Here is a 16,965-nt window from a genome sequence, read left to right as displayed (position 1 = left end):
AGGACTGGGGTAACGTCATTTTCTCTGATGAATCCCCTTTCCGATTGTTTGGGGCATCTGGAAAAAAGCTTGTCCGGAGAAGACAAGGTGAGCGCTACCATCAGTCCTGTGTCATGCCAACAGTAAAGCATCCTAAGATCATTCATGTGTGGGGTTGCTTCTCAGCCAAGGGAGTGGGCTCACTCACAATTTTGCCTAAGAACACAGCCATGAATAAAGAATGGTACCAACACATCCTCCGAGAGCAACTTCTCCCAACCATCCAGGGACAGTTTGGTGACGAACAATGCCTTTTCCAGCATGATGGAGCACCTTGCCATAAGGCAAAAGTGATAACTAAGTGGCTCGGGGAACAAAACATCGATATTTTGGGTCCATGGCCAGGAAACTCCCCAGACCTTAATCCCATTGAGAACTTGTGGTCAATCCTCAAGAGGCGGGTGGACAAACAAAAACCCACAAATTCTGACAAACTCCAAGCATTGATTATGCAAGAATGGGCTGCCATCAGTCAGGATGTGGCCCAGAAGTGAATTGACAGCGTGCCAGGGCGGATTGCAGAGGTCTTGAAAAAGAAGGGTCAAAACCGCAAATATTGACTCTTTGCATCAACTTCATGTAATTGTCAATAAAAGCCTTTGACACTTATGAAATGCTTGTGATTATACTTCAGTATTCCATAGTAACATCCGACAAAAATATCTAAAGACACTGAAGCAGCAAACTTTGTGGAAATTAATATTTGTGTTATTCTCAAAACTTTTGGCCACGACTGTACTAAATAGGAAATAAAATAATTCCTCTGTAAAATGTGGAATGCATTTACTCAATTCAACTAATAGGATGTATTAATCACTAACGAATTAACACTCAACTACAGTGTACATGAAATACATGTGACATTACAGAATAACACACTAACACCCCTTCAAATGAGTGGATTCAGCTATTTCAGCCACACCTGTTGCTGGCAGGTGTATAAAATCAAGCACGCAGCCATGCAATCTCCATAGCCTATATTGGCAGTAGAATGACCTTACTGAAGAGCTCTGTGACTTTCAACATGGAACCGTCATAGGATGCCACCTTTCCAACAAGTCGGTTCGTCAAATTTCTGCCCTGCTAGAGCTGCGCCGGTCAATTGTAAATGCTGTTATTGTGAATTGGAAACGTCTAGGAGCAACAACGGCTCAGCCGAGAAATGGTAGGCCACACAAGCTCACAGAACAGGACCGCCAAGTGCTGAAGTGCGTGGTGTGTAAAAATTGTCTGTCCTTGGTTGCAGCACTCACTACCGAGTTCCAAACTGCCTCTGGAAGGAATGTCAGCACAAGAACTGTTAGTCGGGAGCTTCATGAAATGGGTTTCCATGGCCGAGCAGCTGCACACAAGCCTAAGATCACCATGCGTAATGCCAAGCGTTGGCTAGAGCGGTGTAAAGCTCACCGCCATTGGACTCTGGAACAGTGGAAACGCGTTCTCTGGAGTGATGAATCACGCTTCAATACACATGATTTTTGAATGAGATGTTTGAGGAGCAGGTGTCCACATGCTTTTGTTCATGTAGTGTAAGACTCAACATGGTTACACGTGTCTTCTGATCAAAATTATCTAAGAGAAAAAACTGTGTGTGTGATACACACAGGAGTTTGCTAACAAAGTATGAACAAATTCACTGTCCTTACAACCAAAGTCAAGCAGAAACTCAAGCCCAACCTGAATTAACATTTCTTTGCCGTTTGCTAGTTTAAAGAAGTTAGGAAAACACACCAAGATTCTAATCTAATCAACTCAATTTAAATGACAGGTGCGCACCCCTGTCGCTCAGGCTTTGAACTATCCGCTGTCCAATGAACAGAATAACACAGTTTCCCTGTAACACAACCTGGTCTCAGAACATTTTGTATTTTTCTGTAAGTAAATCCAAGACACATTTAGTATGATATGTTACGTTTCGTATGGTATGTATTAATTTGTGGATGTCCATCATCCATTTTGTATGATATGTTACACATTACAATTTGTATATGTTATGAAATGCAATTAATACAGTATATAAGAAATTGCAATTCGTACAATATATTACAATATGTTAGGAATTCGCAAAATGTACAATATGTTACGAATGTGAAAAAACTTATCATAGGTTACGAATCCAATTTGTTGTGGCTAACGTTAGCTAGGTGGCTAATACTAATGTTAGCTAACTGGCTAACGTTAGCTAGGTTAGGAGTTAGGTTAAAGAGTTAAGGTTAGGGTTAAGGGAAGGTTTAGCTAAAAGGGTTAAGGGAAGGGTTCGCTAACATGCCAAGTAGTTACAAAGTCGCTAAAAAGAAGTAAGTAGTTGAAAAATTGCTGATTAGCTAGAATGCTAAAGCTGTCCATGATGAGATTCATACACAAAACCTTTGGGTTGCTAGACTTTTGCGTAATATGCCTACTTATCCACTCCAAGTAAACAGCAAAGTGTGGTCAATTACGAGCGTTGAAGCATAGGCAACATTTCTCTGCCAGTTTGGTTCCATTGCTACCACACTGTAACAGCATGAAGTCTACCTTTAAGTATACTTTTTCCACCTGCAGGCACACTAATGATATGGTCCTTTTGAAATACTTAAAACACAGAAATAGATTACCCCTCAGTTTAAAAAAAATCCTTTTAGGGGGTAGATCAGCTTTAATGTTGCAGATAGGGTTGTCAATGTAATTGCCTGCATAATTTCCAATCCCCCATATATTTTTTTGTAAATATACAGTGCCTTCGGAAAGTATTCAGACTCCTTGACTTTTTCCACATTTTGTTAGGTTACAGCCTTCTTCTAAAATTGATAAATAGTTTCCCCCCTCATCAATCTACACACAATACCCCATAATGACAAAGCAAAAACAGGTTGAGAAATGTTTGCTAATTTATAAAAAATGAAAAAATATAATATCACATTCACATAAGTATCCAGACCCTTTACTCAGTACTTTATTGAAGCACCTTTGGGATTACAGCATCTTCTTGGGTAGGACGCTACAAGCTTGGCATAGCTGTATATGGGGAGTTTCTGCCATTCTTCTCTGCAGATTCTCTCAAGCTCTGTCAGGTTGGATGGGGAGCGTTGCTGCACAGCTACATTCAGGTCTCTCCAGAGAGACCTGAAGGTCTCTTCGGGTTCAAGTCCGGGCTCTGGCTGGGCCACTCAAGGACATTCAAAGACTTGTCCCGAAGCCACTCCTGCGATGTCTTGGCTGTGTGCTTAGGGTCGTTGTCCTGCTGGACAATGAACCTTGCCCCAGTCTGAGGTCCTGAGCACTCTGGAGCAGGTTTTCATCAAGGATCTCTTTGTACTTTGCTCCGTTCATCTTTGCCTCGATCCTGACAAGTCTCCCTGCCACTGAAGTTTGGACACCTACTCTTTCCAGTGTTTTTCTAGAATTTTTTAAATAGTGAAGACATCAAAACTATGAAATAACACATGGAATCATGTAGTAACCAAAAAAGTGTTAAACTATTAATATTTTTTATAAATGAAGAATAATCATGGATTAAGGTTCCACAATATGTATCATATTTCTAATGTCAGTTAGCCTACCACTGACTCAGTGTTTACAATTATAAAGCGTTTAATATAGATTTCATAAGTGGCAGATATAAAAAAAAAAGAGTCTGGTAGAAATGAAAGAGATGAATTATCCTGCGTTGGTGTCTTATCAACAAAGTGAAACAAACAACTTAAAAAAGCCCCCCAAAATGTTCAAATTTTTTGAGCCAATTTATTTTAACTTCATTGTCATTTGGTGATGGAAACTGTACTATCTCTGACAGGAAAACATTCTGATTTAGTTTATGGTCGAAGCACTCCAATTTAAGCCAATCATTAAGTTGGTTCTGGTTGTACTTACAACCACGAACGGCACATGTTGTCCCCGAGCTCCGTAACATTTCATCATCTAGCGAGTGAATATCTTATTATTGCTTATCCCAGTTGGCTTCTAAAATCTACTCAGTACTTCGCTACTTCTGCCGGAAATGCCACCCATAATCTTTTCCCCAGTAACCTCCCCAGGAAACCTGTGGATACATTTTACGAACACAATCTATTTTACAATAGTTATCTTTTGTTTCTTTTTACTTCTATCCTTCTGCTACACTGAACCCCTCCCATCTACAGTTGAAGTCGGAAGTTTACATACACTTATGTTGGAGTCATTCAAACTCGTTTTCTTTGTGTATGACACAAGTCATTTTTCCAACAATTGTTTACAGACAGATTATTTCACTGTATCACAATTCCAGTAGGTCAGAAGTTTACATACACTAAGTTGACTGTGCCTTTAAACAGCTTGAAAAAGTCCAGAAAATGATGTCGTGGCTTTAGAAGCTTCTGATAGGCTAATTTACATAATATGAGTCAATTGGAGGTGTACCTGTGGATGTATTTCAAGGCCTACCTTTAAACTCAGTGCCTCTTTGCTTGACGTCATGGGAAACTCAAAAGAAAACAGCCAAAACCTCAGGTTCATCCTTGGGAGCAATTTCCAAATGCCTGAAGGTACCACGTTCATCTGTACAAACAATAGTACGCAAGTATAAACACCATGGGACCACGCAGCCATCATATCGCTCAGGAAGGAGACGCGTTCTGTCTCCTAGAGATGAACGTACTTTGGTGCGAAAGTGCAAATCAATCCCAGAACAGCAGCAAAGGACCTTGTGAAGATGCTGGAGGATACAGGTTCAAAAGTATCTATGTCCACAGTAAACAAGTCCTATATCGACATAACCTGAAAGGCCGCTCAGCAAGGAAGAACCCACTGCTCCAAAACCGCCATAAAAAAGCCAGACTACAGTTTGCAACTGCACATGGGGACAAATATCGTACTTTTTGGAGAAATGTCCTCTGGTCTGATGAAACAAAAATAGAACTGTTTGGCCAGGAAACGGGGAGGCTTGCAAGCCGAAGAACACCATCCCAACCGTGAAGCACGGGTGTGGCAGCATCATGCTGTGGGGGTGCTTTGCAGCAGGAGGAACTGGTGCACTTCATAAAAATAAATAGCATCATGAGGAAGGACTTATGTGGATATATTGAAGCAACATCAAGACATCAGTCAGGAAGTTAAAGCTTGGTCGCAAATGGGTCTTCCAAATGGACAATGACCCCAAGCATATTTCCAAAGTTGTGGCAAAATGGCTTAAGGACAACAAAGTCAAGGTATTGGAGTGGCCATCACAAAGCCCTGACCTCAATCCTATAGAAAATGTGTGGGCAGAACTGAAAAAGCCTTTGCGAGCAACGATTCCTACAAACCTGACTCAGTTACACCAGCACTGTCAAGAGGAATGGGCCACAATTCACCCAACTTAGCTTGTGGAAGGCTACCCGAAAAGTTTGACCCAAGTTAAACAATTTAAAGGCAATGCTACCAAATACTAATTGAGTGTATGTAAACTTCTGACCCACTGGGAATGTGATGAAAGAAATAAAAGCTCACGTAAATAATTCTCTACTAGTATTCTGACATTTCACATTCTTAAAATAAAAAGTGGTGATCCTAACTGACCTAAGACAGGGAATAATTTTTACGAGGATTAAATGTCAGGAATTGTGAAAAACAGAGTTTAAATGTATTTGGCTAAGGTGTATGTAAACTTCCGACTTCAACTGTATTTCTGAATACCATCCTGTTTGATTTCTATTTGCCATATATTTTTTAAACTCTACTGTTCCACAAAAGTTCTGAACCTATATACATTTTACAGACACAGTATATTTTACATTAGTTATCTTGTTGTTAGTCCCACCCTTCAGCTCCACTTAACTCCTCCCATCTATCTTTTAACACCATCCATATTGGATTTCTACTTGCCATATTTTTCAACTGTGCTGTGATATTTTACAAAGGTTCTGAACCGTTCTATTCTCATAGTTTCTACAGATTGTAAATGAAAGTTAACATCTTTTGCTGGAAGTTTTATTATTCATTGATTGACTAGGACTTTTTTAAATCACCGAACAGTGCTATCTGCAGAGTTAGCTCCAGGTAAATATTGCAATTCTTCAGCCATTGCTGGACTTTGGTAGTTTAAACTGCAATCGGTGACATTGGTCCCATAGCCACCAATGTGATAGCAGCTGGGTCTTGTCTGCTGAGTTCATTGATTGTATATGAACCAGAAAAAAAAAATTGTGAGTGGATGTCTCACTTCCATCTCTCACTACTCCTTCCTCCTTCCTTCGATTAGTAGTCCTGCTTGCTCCAGTGCTTTATCTACATTAGGCACCAGTTGTCTCTCGTAGTCCCAGACTCTCTTGTCTTCATGCAGCTCCTCCTTGGTCAGTTCTCCTCGTAGGGGAACTCTGACATGGATGATACGACACATGTTAGGAAGAACCTTCACCGTCTGCCCGAAGTTACGCAGCACAGAGTGGACCGACGTCTGCTCCACTGCCCTGGGGTCAGAGACAGAGAAGGGTTGTTAGACAGAGCCTCTATTCTATCCTTTCCTGGGTCTTACTTTCATCTTGTAGGGGTGGTAGGTTCTAACCAGAGCCCTATACTACAAACTCTGAGTTCAACCACTTACATAAATGTGGCTCACCTTTTAGCCAGGTACATTTCTGGGCAGGCTAAATCAGGGCTAACTCTACTCATCCTGAATGAAATATCTGAGCCGTGAGTTGAGGACCATTGAGATCAGGTTCCCATCATCCCTTTCATTTGAGGAGGACCACTGATTAAATATTATATTAATCAAATGTTTTTTCTGTGTCATTTTTTGTTGTTGTAATATTACAATATTAAATACACATTTAGTAATGACAGGATGCATTTGAAACTTCACGCAGAGTATAACTTTTGTATGACTTTATATAATTATTTTATCTATGGGAGTGGGGAGAAAAGTTGCTTGTGCATTGATAAACACACCAAAGACGGCATTAACTAAACGTAATAAAAGTAAGACGGCACTTCTTATGACCTTTTTCACACCATAACCTGCAGAATTTGCAAGGTAGCTTTTATTTCATGTTAAAAATGTAATGTAGCGCAGACTCGCCCATGGATTTATGTTTCAGCATCGTCTCAATGAAGAGTTCGGAGCTCAACTAGCCACGTGCGACATGCATGCGCAGTTATAAGTCTGCCTGAGTGAGCAGCAGGAGGACAAGCAATATCCAACGTCGTAATAGGGATGAAGCCTGACCTGGAATGTGAACCTAACTGAAGCTGACTAGCGTTAGAAAACCCTGAGTATATCTAGCTAGCTTCTTAGTATACTACTCTGGGCCATACTATCATCTTGGAGGGGTGGTAGGTTTGAACCTGGGCCGTACTATCATCTTGGAGGGGTGGGAGATGCGATAGTCTGGCTCCTCTCTGTAGATGTGCTCCATGATGTTGATCCCTGGAACATTTCTCCAGCGGGGCCGTTCAAACCTTCCACTGGGCTCAAACTGGGACTTAGGGAAGATGTGGTTCTCTATGAGGAACACTTCGGCCTGGGGAGAAGGAGGGTTGAGTGAGAGAAGGTGAAAGAGAGAGAATGAATTCAGATTTTTTCCCCCTTCATATCCGATATATCTTTCTCACTGCCCACACCTTTATTGTATTTTGACCCATATCAGATTTGCACATTCACACTGACGTAGCATATGAAATAGCTTGCAAACGCAATGCGTTGCGTCGCAATGCGTCAAAAGACAGGATTCCATGGCTGCGTTTACACGTGCAGCCCAATTCTGATCTTTTTTCAATAATTGGTCTTTTCAGTTCTAAAAAATGTCAGAAGATGAGATATGATTGGTCAAAAAACAATAACAAAACCAAAAACACCAAAGATCAGTAATTGCTGTTTACACATTGGGGAAAATATCAGATTTGTATCAGATAATTGGCAAGAAAATCTGAATTGGGATGCCTGTGTAAACATCCTAACATATGCATACTACACACATAATGATCATAATTAACAGACATACACACTACTTCCCTGAGTCCTCCCCCTACCTTTTGGTTTTGCCTCTGAAGTACATCCATCATCTGGGGCAGGGTTTGATGCTGGTACGGAGCTATAATCTCATCTATGTCGTTCAGCAGTACATAGCGTGACTGATACATGTGTCTGTAGACACAGTCATTCAGAGTGGTCAACTGGCCATAGTAGTGGATGTCCCCTCCATGTTCACTGGGCTGCCACCCGCGGGACGGGTTCATGTATTTGTCGATGGGCCAGGGCACCACCTGCAGTCAATCAATCCGTTAGTTAATTTGGGAGAACGGGCTCGTGGTAATGACTGGAGCGGAATAGGTGGAATGGTATCAAATACATCAAAAACATGGTTTCCAGGTGTTTGATGCCATTCCATTTGCTCCTTTCCAGCCATTATTATGATCCGTTCTCCCCTCAACAGCCTCCACTGCTATCTATCTATGTATCTATCCATCCATCCAATCAGTTAATTCCTACCTCCACAAAGCCGTCGTGTGTGTAAATCTGTAGCAGTCTATCCAGCTCTGATCCACAGCTGGTGTTATACACCACAACATGCTGCACTCCCAACAACCTGCAATATAGAAATCAATCAATCAACCATTTAATCAATCAATTGATCACTCAATCAATCAATCAACCATTTAATCAATCAACCAATCGATCAATCAATACCCACTTGTACATCTCCAGAGTCTGGGTGACCTGAAGCACGTTGTTATAATCGCCAAATAAATTGGACCAACAGACAGTGAAGTTGAACTGAAACTCCTCTTCCTCCCTTTTCACAAGGTTCTGGATGCGGAGGAAGGTTTGCTTCTGAGCGAGCTTGGCGTCAGCTTGTGTGGCGAGGGTCACATGTGACGGGTTGCAGTCGGGAAGATTCGGACAAAGGACGTCGGTCGTCACGAAACGGAAACCTTTATCCCAATACAGAACAGAGTCACATATATGTAAATCCACAAACTAATCAGAGAATCACCAAGCCCCTTATTTCTATGATTCAGGTGTTGATTCAGGTGTGTCAGTGCAGGGCTAAAACCAAATAGCAAATAGCAGGTACCAAAGTGATCCGAGTGCATCTGGACTTCAGCCTTCATTCCATTAGCCCAGTGAGTCCCACAGTAGAACACACAGTACAGAGGCTGGACTGAGTCTCGTCTGAAGATACTGATGATGCGTACGGAGCTTCCCTTCACACGATGTTCCTTGTAGGCCCCCACCATGAAGTGTTTGGTGTCGTTGACAGGCGTGATGGACTGGTCAGAGATGTGGTGCGGATAGAGATGCTGGTGGTTGCCTGGCTGTGACCTGAGGAATCATGGACAGATTTTTCCTTTTGGCACATTTATTAAGTTTCTTGATCGTACGGCAGAGCTTTCACGGTACCTGGGCAATGTGAAGATGACGTAGACCATGACTGCCAGAGCAGAAGCTATCAGTAGAGGGAACGCACGCCTCTTCACCATCATGAGCCAGATCTATGAAGGTAGTTTATAGAAGGTGAAGATTGAGGTGACCTTTGAAGAGAAGGGAAAGTTAATAATGTAGTCGCACTTGCTCCCTGCCTGCGTTTACACATGCAGCCCAATTCTGATAGTTTTTTTGCCACAAATTGGTCTTTCGACCAATCAGATCAGCTCTTTTGCCCATAATTGGGCAAAAGATCAGAATTGGGATGCCTGTTTAAACGCAGCCTCTGATCCTTAGAGTGAGATGAAGATATTCATGACATGCAAAATGTTGTATCTAATGACACTCAATAGGCCTCAATTTTAAGTTTCAACTTTCAGCATTATTTGTCCCAGAGACGGAAATAGTGGCTTTGCAGGAGAGCACGTATGACATGAAAAACATAACAAATCCACATTGACCAGAATAGAAATGACAGCAAGAGACACAATGGAAATAAGTAACTGACTTTGTTGTATTAGTTTTGTCTAGTTTTGTACTGTGTGTATGTATTTCTTAAACTGTCAAATAAAAGAAATCAACCACTGCCTTGAGGGGAAATAAAAGGTGTGTGCCGGGGTTGATCGCAGTTGTAGTTGTTGTGTGTGTGTGTGTGTAGAGTTCTTAGTGGACAAGCCAGAGCAGGAGTTTCAGGACCTAAATGAGAAAGCTCTGAAACACATCCTCAGGAAGATACCTGGCAAGATCAATGACCAGGTACTCTTACCAAAGATGGTTGAAAAATGAAGATGTCCCACTTAGGCTGTTTATCATATAAAACAAATTGTCCATTCCGGTCAACTTAATTAACGGGGTGGCTCTCGCATAGGCACCAATGCATTAGCAGCTAGGTCTGGTCTGCTTAGTTGACTGTATATGAACCAGTAAAAAAATGAGGGAGTGGGATGTCTCTCTTCCTCTTCCGTCTCTGTGCTTACTACACACACACACGCACGTGCACAGATAGAGCCATAGAGGTGGGGCACCTGCACTTTTTCCCTCCTATGAAAAAAGTGCACTTTTAATTGGTAGCAGTTTTTTAAACTAATTCTTCTGTATATCATTGTCGGTATCTTTTCTCTCTTGTAATTTAAATGCAACGAATTGTCCTTCAAAGTACATAATCTATCAGAAACACACACACACACACACACACACACACACACACACACACACACACACACACACACACACACACACACACACACACACACACACACACACACACACACACACACACACACACAATGATTCTCCCTGGCTCCCTGTCCTGACAAACATCCCACACACACAGTGCATTCGGGAGTATTCAGACCCTTGACTTTTTCCACATTTTGTTATGTTACAGCCTTATTCTAAAATGTATTAAATTAATTGTTTCCCCTCATCATTCTACACACACTAGCAGCATACCACCCTGCATCCCACTGCTGGCTTGCTTCTGAAGCTAATCAGGGTTGGTCCTGGTCGATCCCTAGATGGGAGACCAGATGCTGCTGGAAGTGGTGTTGGAAGGCCAGGAGGAGGCACTCTTTCCTCAGGTCTGAAATTTTTACTCCCAATACCCCAGGGCAGTGATTGGGTGCCCTGTGTAGGGTGCTGTCTTTTGGATGGGACGTTAAATGGGTGTCGTGACTCTCTGTGGTCATTAAAGATCCTATGGTACTTATCGTAAGAGTAGGGGTGTTAACCCTGGTGTCCTGGCTAAATTCCCAATCTGGCCTTCATACCATGGCCACCTAATCATCCCCAGCTTACAATTGGCTCATTCACCCCCCTCCTCTCCCCTGTAACTATTCCCCAGGTCATTGCTGTAAGTGAGAATGTGTTCTCAGTCAACTTACCTGGTAAAATACAAATAAATAAATACAACACTACCCCATAATGACAAATCAAATTGAAAACAGGTTTTTAGAAATGTTTTAAATGTACATATATTTAAAAAAACGAAATACCTTATTTACATAAATATTCAGACCATTTGCTATGAGACTTGAAATTGAGCTCAGGTGCATCTTGTTTCCATTGAACATCCCTGAGATGTTTCTACAACTTTATTGGAGTCAACCTGTGGTACATTCAATTGATTGGACATGATTTGGAAAGGCACACATCTGTCTATACAAGGTCCCACAGTTGACAGTGCATGTCAGAGCAAAAACCAAGCCATGAGGTCGAAGGAATTGTCCGTAGAGCTCAGAGACACGATTGTGTCAAGGCACAGTTCTGGGGAAGGGTACCAAAACATTTCTGCAGCATTGATTGTCCCCAAGAACACAGTGGCCTCCATCATTTTTCTTAAATGGAAGAAGTTTGCAACAACCAAGACTCTTCCTGGAGATGGCCGCCCAGCCAAACTGAGCAATCGGGGGAGAAGGGTCTTGGTCAGGGAGGTGACCAAGAACCCAATGGTCACTCTGACAGAGCTCCATAGTTCCTCTGTGGAGATCGGAGAACCTTCCAGAAGGACAACCATCTCTGCAGCACTCCACAAATCAGGCCTTTATGGTAGAGTGGCCAGACGGAAGTCACTCCTCAGTAAAATGCACATGACAGCCCACTTGGAGTTTGCCAAAAGGCACCTAAAGGACTGTCAGACCATGACAAACAAGATTCTCTGGTCTGATGAAACCAAGAGTAAACTCTTTGGCCTGAATGCCAAGCGTCACATCTGGAGGAAACATGGCCCCATCCCTACGGTGAAGCATGGTGGTGGCAGCATCATGCTGTGGGGATGTTTTTCAGAGGCAGGGACTGGACGACTAGTCAGGATCAAGGGAAAGATGAACGGAGCAAAGTACAGAGAGATCCTTGAGGAAAACCTGCTCCAGAGCGCTCAGGACCTCAGACTGGGACGAAGCACACAGCCAAGACAACTCAGGAGGGGCTTCGGGACAAGTCTCTGAATGTCCTTGAGTGGCCCAGCCAGAGCCCGGACTTGAACCTGATCTAACATCTCTGGAGAGACCTGAAAATAGCTGTGCAGCGACGCTCCCCATCCAACCTGACAGAGCTTGAGAGGATCTGCAGAAAAGAATGGGAGAAACTCCCCAAAAACAGATGTGCCCAGCTTGTAGCGTCATAACCAAGAAGACGTAATGCTATATTCGCTACCAAAGGTGCTTCAACAAAGTACTGAGTAATTTTTTATTAAAAAAAAATATTTTTGTAAATATTTATATACATATACATACACGCATGCATACATATACACATATAGACATACACATACCTATATAGACATACATACTTCTATAAGAATAGACCTTTATTATTATTCCCAGCAAACCCTACCACCCTTCCCCAATTGGAGTAAACTAATAAACACTTAGGCTATTACCTTCAGTTTATGCATCTTATACATATTTTACAGACACAATCTATTTTACAATAGTTATATTTCGTTTGTTTTTAGTCCTTCCTCTATTTCTGATGTCCATCCAGTTTGATATCTATTTGTAACTGTGCTATTTCACAAAAGTTATGAAGCTATATACATTTTACAGACCCCGTATGTTTTACATTGTTTTTCTTGTTATTAGTCCCATCCTTCAGCTCCATTCAACCCCTCCCATCTATCTCTCAACATCATCCATTTTGGATTTCTATTTGCCATATATTTTTCAACTGTGCTGTGATGCTTCACAAAAGTATTGAACCTTTCTATTCTCATAGCTTCTACAGATTGTAAATTTAAAAGTTTTTTTTTTGCTAAAATAATTATATTATTGATTGATTGACTATGGCTTTTCAAATCACCCAGTATTGCTATCTGCAGCGTTAGTTCTAGGCAACTGTTGCAATTCTTCAGCCATTCCTGGACCTGTGACCAAAAACGAGCTACATATGGACAATACCAAAATAAATGATCTAATGACTCTGCCTCCTCACAGCAGAATCTGCAGAGCTGGGAAGATTGTATCCCCCATACACACTGCTCAAAAAAATAAAGGGAACACTAAAATAACACATCCTAGATCTGAATGAATGAAATATTCTTATTAAATACTTTTTTCTTTACATAGTTGAATGTGCTGACAACAAAATCACACAAAAATGATCAATGGAAATCAAATTTATTAACCCATGGAGGTCTGGATTTGGAGTCACAATCAAAATTAAAGTGGAAAACCACACTACAGGCTGATCCAACTTTGATGTAATGTCCTTAAAACAAGTCAAAATGAGGCTCAGTAGTGTGTGTGGTCTCCACGTGCCTGTATGACCTCCCTACAACGCCTGGGCATGCTCCTGATGAGGTGGCAGATGGTCTCCTGAGGGATCTCCTCCCAGACCTGGACTAAAGCATCCGCCAACTCCTGGACAGTCTGTGGTGCAACGTGGCGTTGGTGGATGGAGCGAGACATGTTGTCCCAGATGTGCTCAATTGGATTCAGGTCTGGGGAACGGGCGGGCCAGTCCATAGCATCAATGCCTTCCTCTTGCAGGAACTGCTGACACACTCCAGCCACATGAGGTCTAGCATTGTCTTGCATTAGGAGGAACCCAGGGCCAACCGCACCAGCATATGGTCTCACAAGGGGTCTGAGGATCTCATCTCGGTACCTAATGGCAGTCAGGCTACCTCTGGCGAGCACATGGAGGGCTGTGCGGCCCCCCAAAGAAATGCCACCCCACACCATGACTGACCCACCGCCAAACCGGTCATGCTGGAGGATGTTGCAGGCAGCAGAACGTTCTCCACGGCGTCTCCAGACTCTGTCCCGTCTGTCACATGTGCTCAGTGTGAACCTGCTTTCATCTGTGAAGAGCACAGGGCGCCAGTGGCGAATTTGCCAATCTTGGTGTTCTCTGGCATATGCCAAACGTCCTGCACGGTGTTGGGCTGTAAGCACAACCCCCACCTGTGGACGTCGGGCCCTCATACCACCCTCATGGAGTCTGTTTCTGACCATTTGAGCAGACACATGCACATTTGTGGCCTGCTGGAGGTCATTTTGCAGTGCTCTGGCAGTGCTCTTCCTGCTCCTCCTTGCACAAAGGCGGAGGTAGCGGTCCTACTGCTGGGTTGTTGCCCTCCTACGGCCTCCTCCACGTCTCCTGATGTACTGGCCTGTCTCCTGGTAGCGCCTCCATGCTCTGGACACTACGCTGACAGACACAGCAAACCTTCTTGCCACAGCTCGCATTGATGTGCCATCCTGGATGAGCTGCACTACCTGAGCCACTTGTGTGGGTTGTAGACTCCGTCTCATGCTACCACTAGAGTGAAAGCACCGCCAGCATTCAAAAGTGACCAAAACATCAGCCAGGAAGCATAGGAACTGAGAAGTGGTCTGTGTTCACCACCTGCAGAACCACTCCTTTATTGGGGGTGTCTTGCTAATTGCCTATAATTTCCACCTGTTGTCTATCCCATTTGCACAACAGCATGTGAAATTTATTGTCAATCAGTGTTGCTTCCTAAGTGGACAGTTTGATTTCACAGAAGTGTGATTGACTTGGAGTTACATTGTGTTGTTTAAGTGTTCACTTTATTTTTTTGAGCAGTGTATATAACATACTATTGGTTGCAAGAATTTTGTATAGTAATTTAAATTGAAAAATGTGAAGTTTTGAATCCGGTGTTGTTTTGCGTATCAATTCATAAACCATGTGCCATGGAATGGGTACATCGAAAATCTCTTCCCAACTATTTTGTAATTTACATAGCTCAGCTATCAGTTTTTTGGTCCTTAAATGAAATTGGTATATGTTTTTATTTATCACACTTTTCTTTAACCATTTATGTTCTTTAATACAGGGCCGACATACAAGTTCCTTACTTCTTTCCCCTTTTACTTGCCTCTTCCATTTTTGTGGTAATGCTGCAATTAATTGATTGTAATTTTGGGTAGAGCAGACATTTCCATATGTCTGTGTTAGCTGCATGTGTGACATAACTCCACCTGTCCTATTTATGATATCATTCACTAAAATTATATATATATATATATATATATTTTTTTTTTCTTCAAAAAATACGTTTTTTTTAATCAATTTTTAATCAAAATACTTTCAGTTTTTTACTTTAAATAGATTTGCAAACATTTCAAAAAACCTGGTTTTGCTTTGTCATTATGTTATTGTGTTTAGATTGAGAACGGTTTTATTTAATACATTTTAGAACAAGGCTGTAACGTAAGAAGATGTGGAAAAAGTCAAAGGGTCTGAATACTTTCTGAATGCATTGTATCCGGAGACTCTCAAAAACCCACAAAATTAAACAGTAAACAGTTATAAACTGTAACTGTAATCAGGTATGTTATCAGCAGAACATATTGTAATCAGATTACAGATACGTTTGAAAATCTAAATGATTAGTTGGATTTGGATTACTTTTAAATTCAAGAAAGGATGTTGTCTCATCAGGATCCTGGCAACACTGTTAAAGTGTTTAAGATGTAGTGGTGATGACAGTAGTTCTGACTGACAACTTTACCAGGACACTGATCTGCCAATGTCAATCTCTCTCCATAAACCTAATCTATGCTAAATGACACGTTGTTTGCTTAGCTAGCTAGGTAGCTCATGTCAAATGAATAGGTTACTATCACGTATCTGAAAATACATGATCAACTGATGTTTACTGATCATGAAAAGCATGCAGTTACTTGCTGTATAACTCTGATGATAGAGCTAAATGTGGAATAATCAGAAATGTCTGTAGTTCTGACTATGCTATTCAAGAGGTAATGTTACTAAAAACAAATAGTTATACAATGTATTTAACAATCTCTTGAAAACGGCTAGTAGCCCACTTGTTAATGGTTTTTAGTGAAAATCGTATACATTTCTGGCACCAACATCAATCAATTTCTGAATATACCTGTGTGTAAGTCCAGGAAGAGGAGCAAATTGTATCCACAAAAAGGTAGTGATGTGTAGATAGATTCAAAGTTCAAATTGTTTAGTCAAATCCACCAGACGCAGCCAAACCATGGAAATGGTGTGGATATTACAGCCTACTACAGGATACGACAGTAGCCTCTTTCTTTCTTTCTTTCTTTCTTTCTTTCTTTTGAATTGATAGGCTGTTTATCAAATAAAACAAATTGTCCATTCCCGGTCTGCTTAATTAACGGGGTGGCTCTCGCATAGGCACCAATGCATTAGCAGCTAGGTCTGGTCTGCTTAGTTGACTGTATATGAACCAGTAAAAAAATGAGGGAGTGGGATGTCTCTCTTCCTCTTCCGTCTCTGTGCTTACTACACACAAATGGTGTGGATATTACTACACACAAATGGTGTGGATATTACTACACACAAATGGTGTGAATATTACAGCCGACTACAGGATGGGACAGTAGCCTCTTTCTTTCTTTCTCTTTTTTTTTTTTTTCTTTCTTTCTTTCTTTCTTTCTTTCTTTCTTTCTTTCTTTCTTTCTCTCTTTCTCTCGCTCTCTCTCTCTCTCTCTTCCTGTCTCTGTCTCTGTCTCTGTCTCTGTCTCTGTCTCTCTCTCTCTCTCTCTCTCTCTCTCTCTCTCTCTCTCTCTCTCTCTCTCTCTCTCTCTCTCTCTCTCTCTCTC

The 16,965-nt window shown here is 41.7% G+C and overlaps 1 protein-coding gene across 2 annotated transcripts; it reads right to left on the bottom strand.

The window, feature by feature from the left end:
• Positions 1-5,948: 5,948 nt before the first annotated feature.
• Positions 5,949-16,726, bottom strand: LOC139566380 (uncharacterized). 2 transcript variants are annotated; one of them, XM_071387505.1, is made up of 8 exons: positions 16,266-16,726; positions 9,374-9,504; positions 9,048-9,295; positions 8,664-8,904; positions 8,462-8,558; positions 8,002-8,235; positions 7,318-7,493; positions 5,949-6,443 (listed from the first exon to the last, which is right to left on the bottom strand). In XM_071387505.1, the coding sequence occupies exons 2-8, from the start codon at positions 9,454-9,456 to the stop codon at positions 6,209-6,211; spliced, it is 1,314 nt and encodes a 437-aa protein (XP_071243606.1). In that variant the 5' UTR covers positions 9,457-9,504; positions 16,266-16,726; the 3' UTR covers positions 5,949-6,208. The 2 variants fall into 2 exon arrangements, with proteins under 2 accessions (XP_071243606.1, XP_071243607.1); XM_071387506.1 differs by lacking the exon at positions 16,266-16,726 and having other exon boundaries at positions 6,276-6,443; positions 7,329-7,493; positions 9,374-9,594.
• Positions 16,727-16,965: the final 239 nt, after the last annotated feature.

Source organism: Salvelinus alpinus, chromosome 38, assembly GCF_045679555.1.
Source record: "Salvelinus alpinus chromosome 38, SLU_Salpinus.1, whole genome shotgun sequence".
NCBI classification, from domain to species: Eukaryota; Metazoa; Chordata; class Actinopteri; order Salmoniformes; family Salmonidae; genus Salvelinus; species Salvelinus alpinus.
This window is presented reverse-complemented; position numbering and strand designations above follow the sequence as displayed.

Excerpts from the sequence above, each read along its gene's own strand:
- LOC139566380 (XM_071387505.1), bottom strand. The coding sequence starts at position 9,456 with ATGATGGTGAAGAGGCGTGCGTTCCCTCTACTGATAGCTTCTGCTCTG. Across the intron at positions 7,494-8,001 it reads TTCAGAGGCAAAACCAAAAG|GCCGAAGTGTTCCTCATAGA; the intron begins GTAGGGGGAGGA and ends CCTTCTCCCCAG. Across the intron at positions 6,444-7,317 it reads AAGATGATAGTACGGCCCAG|GGCAGTGGAGCAGACGTCGG; the intron begins GTTCAAACCTAC and ends CTCTGACCCCAG.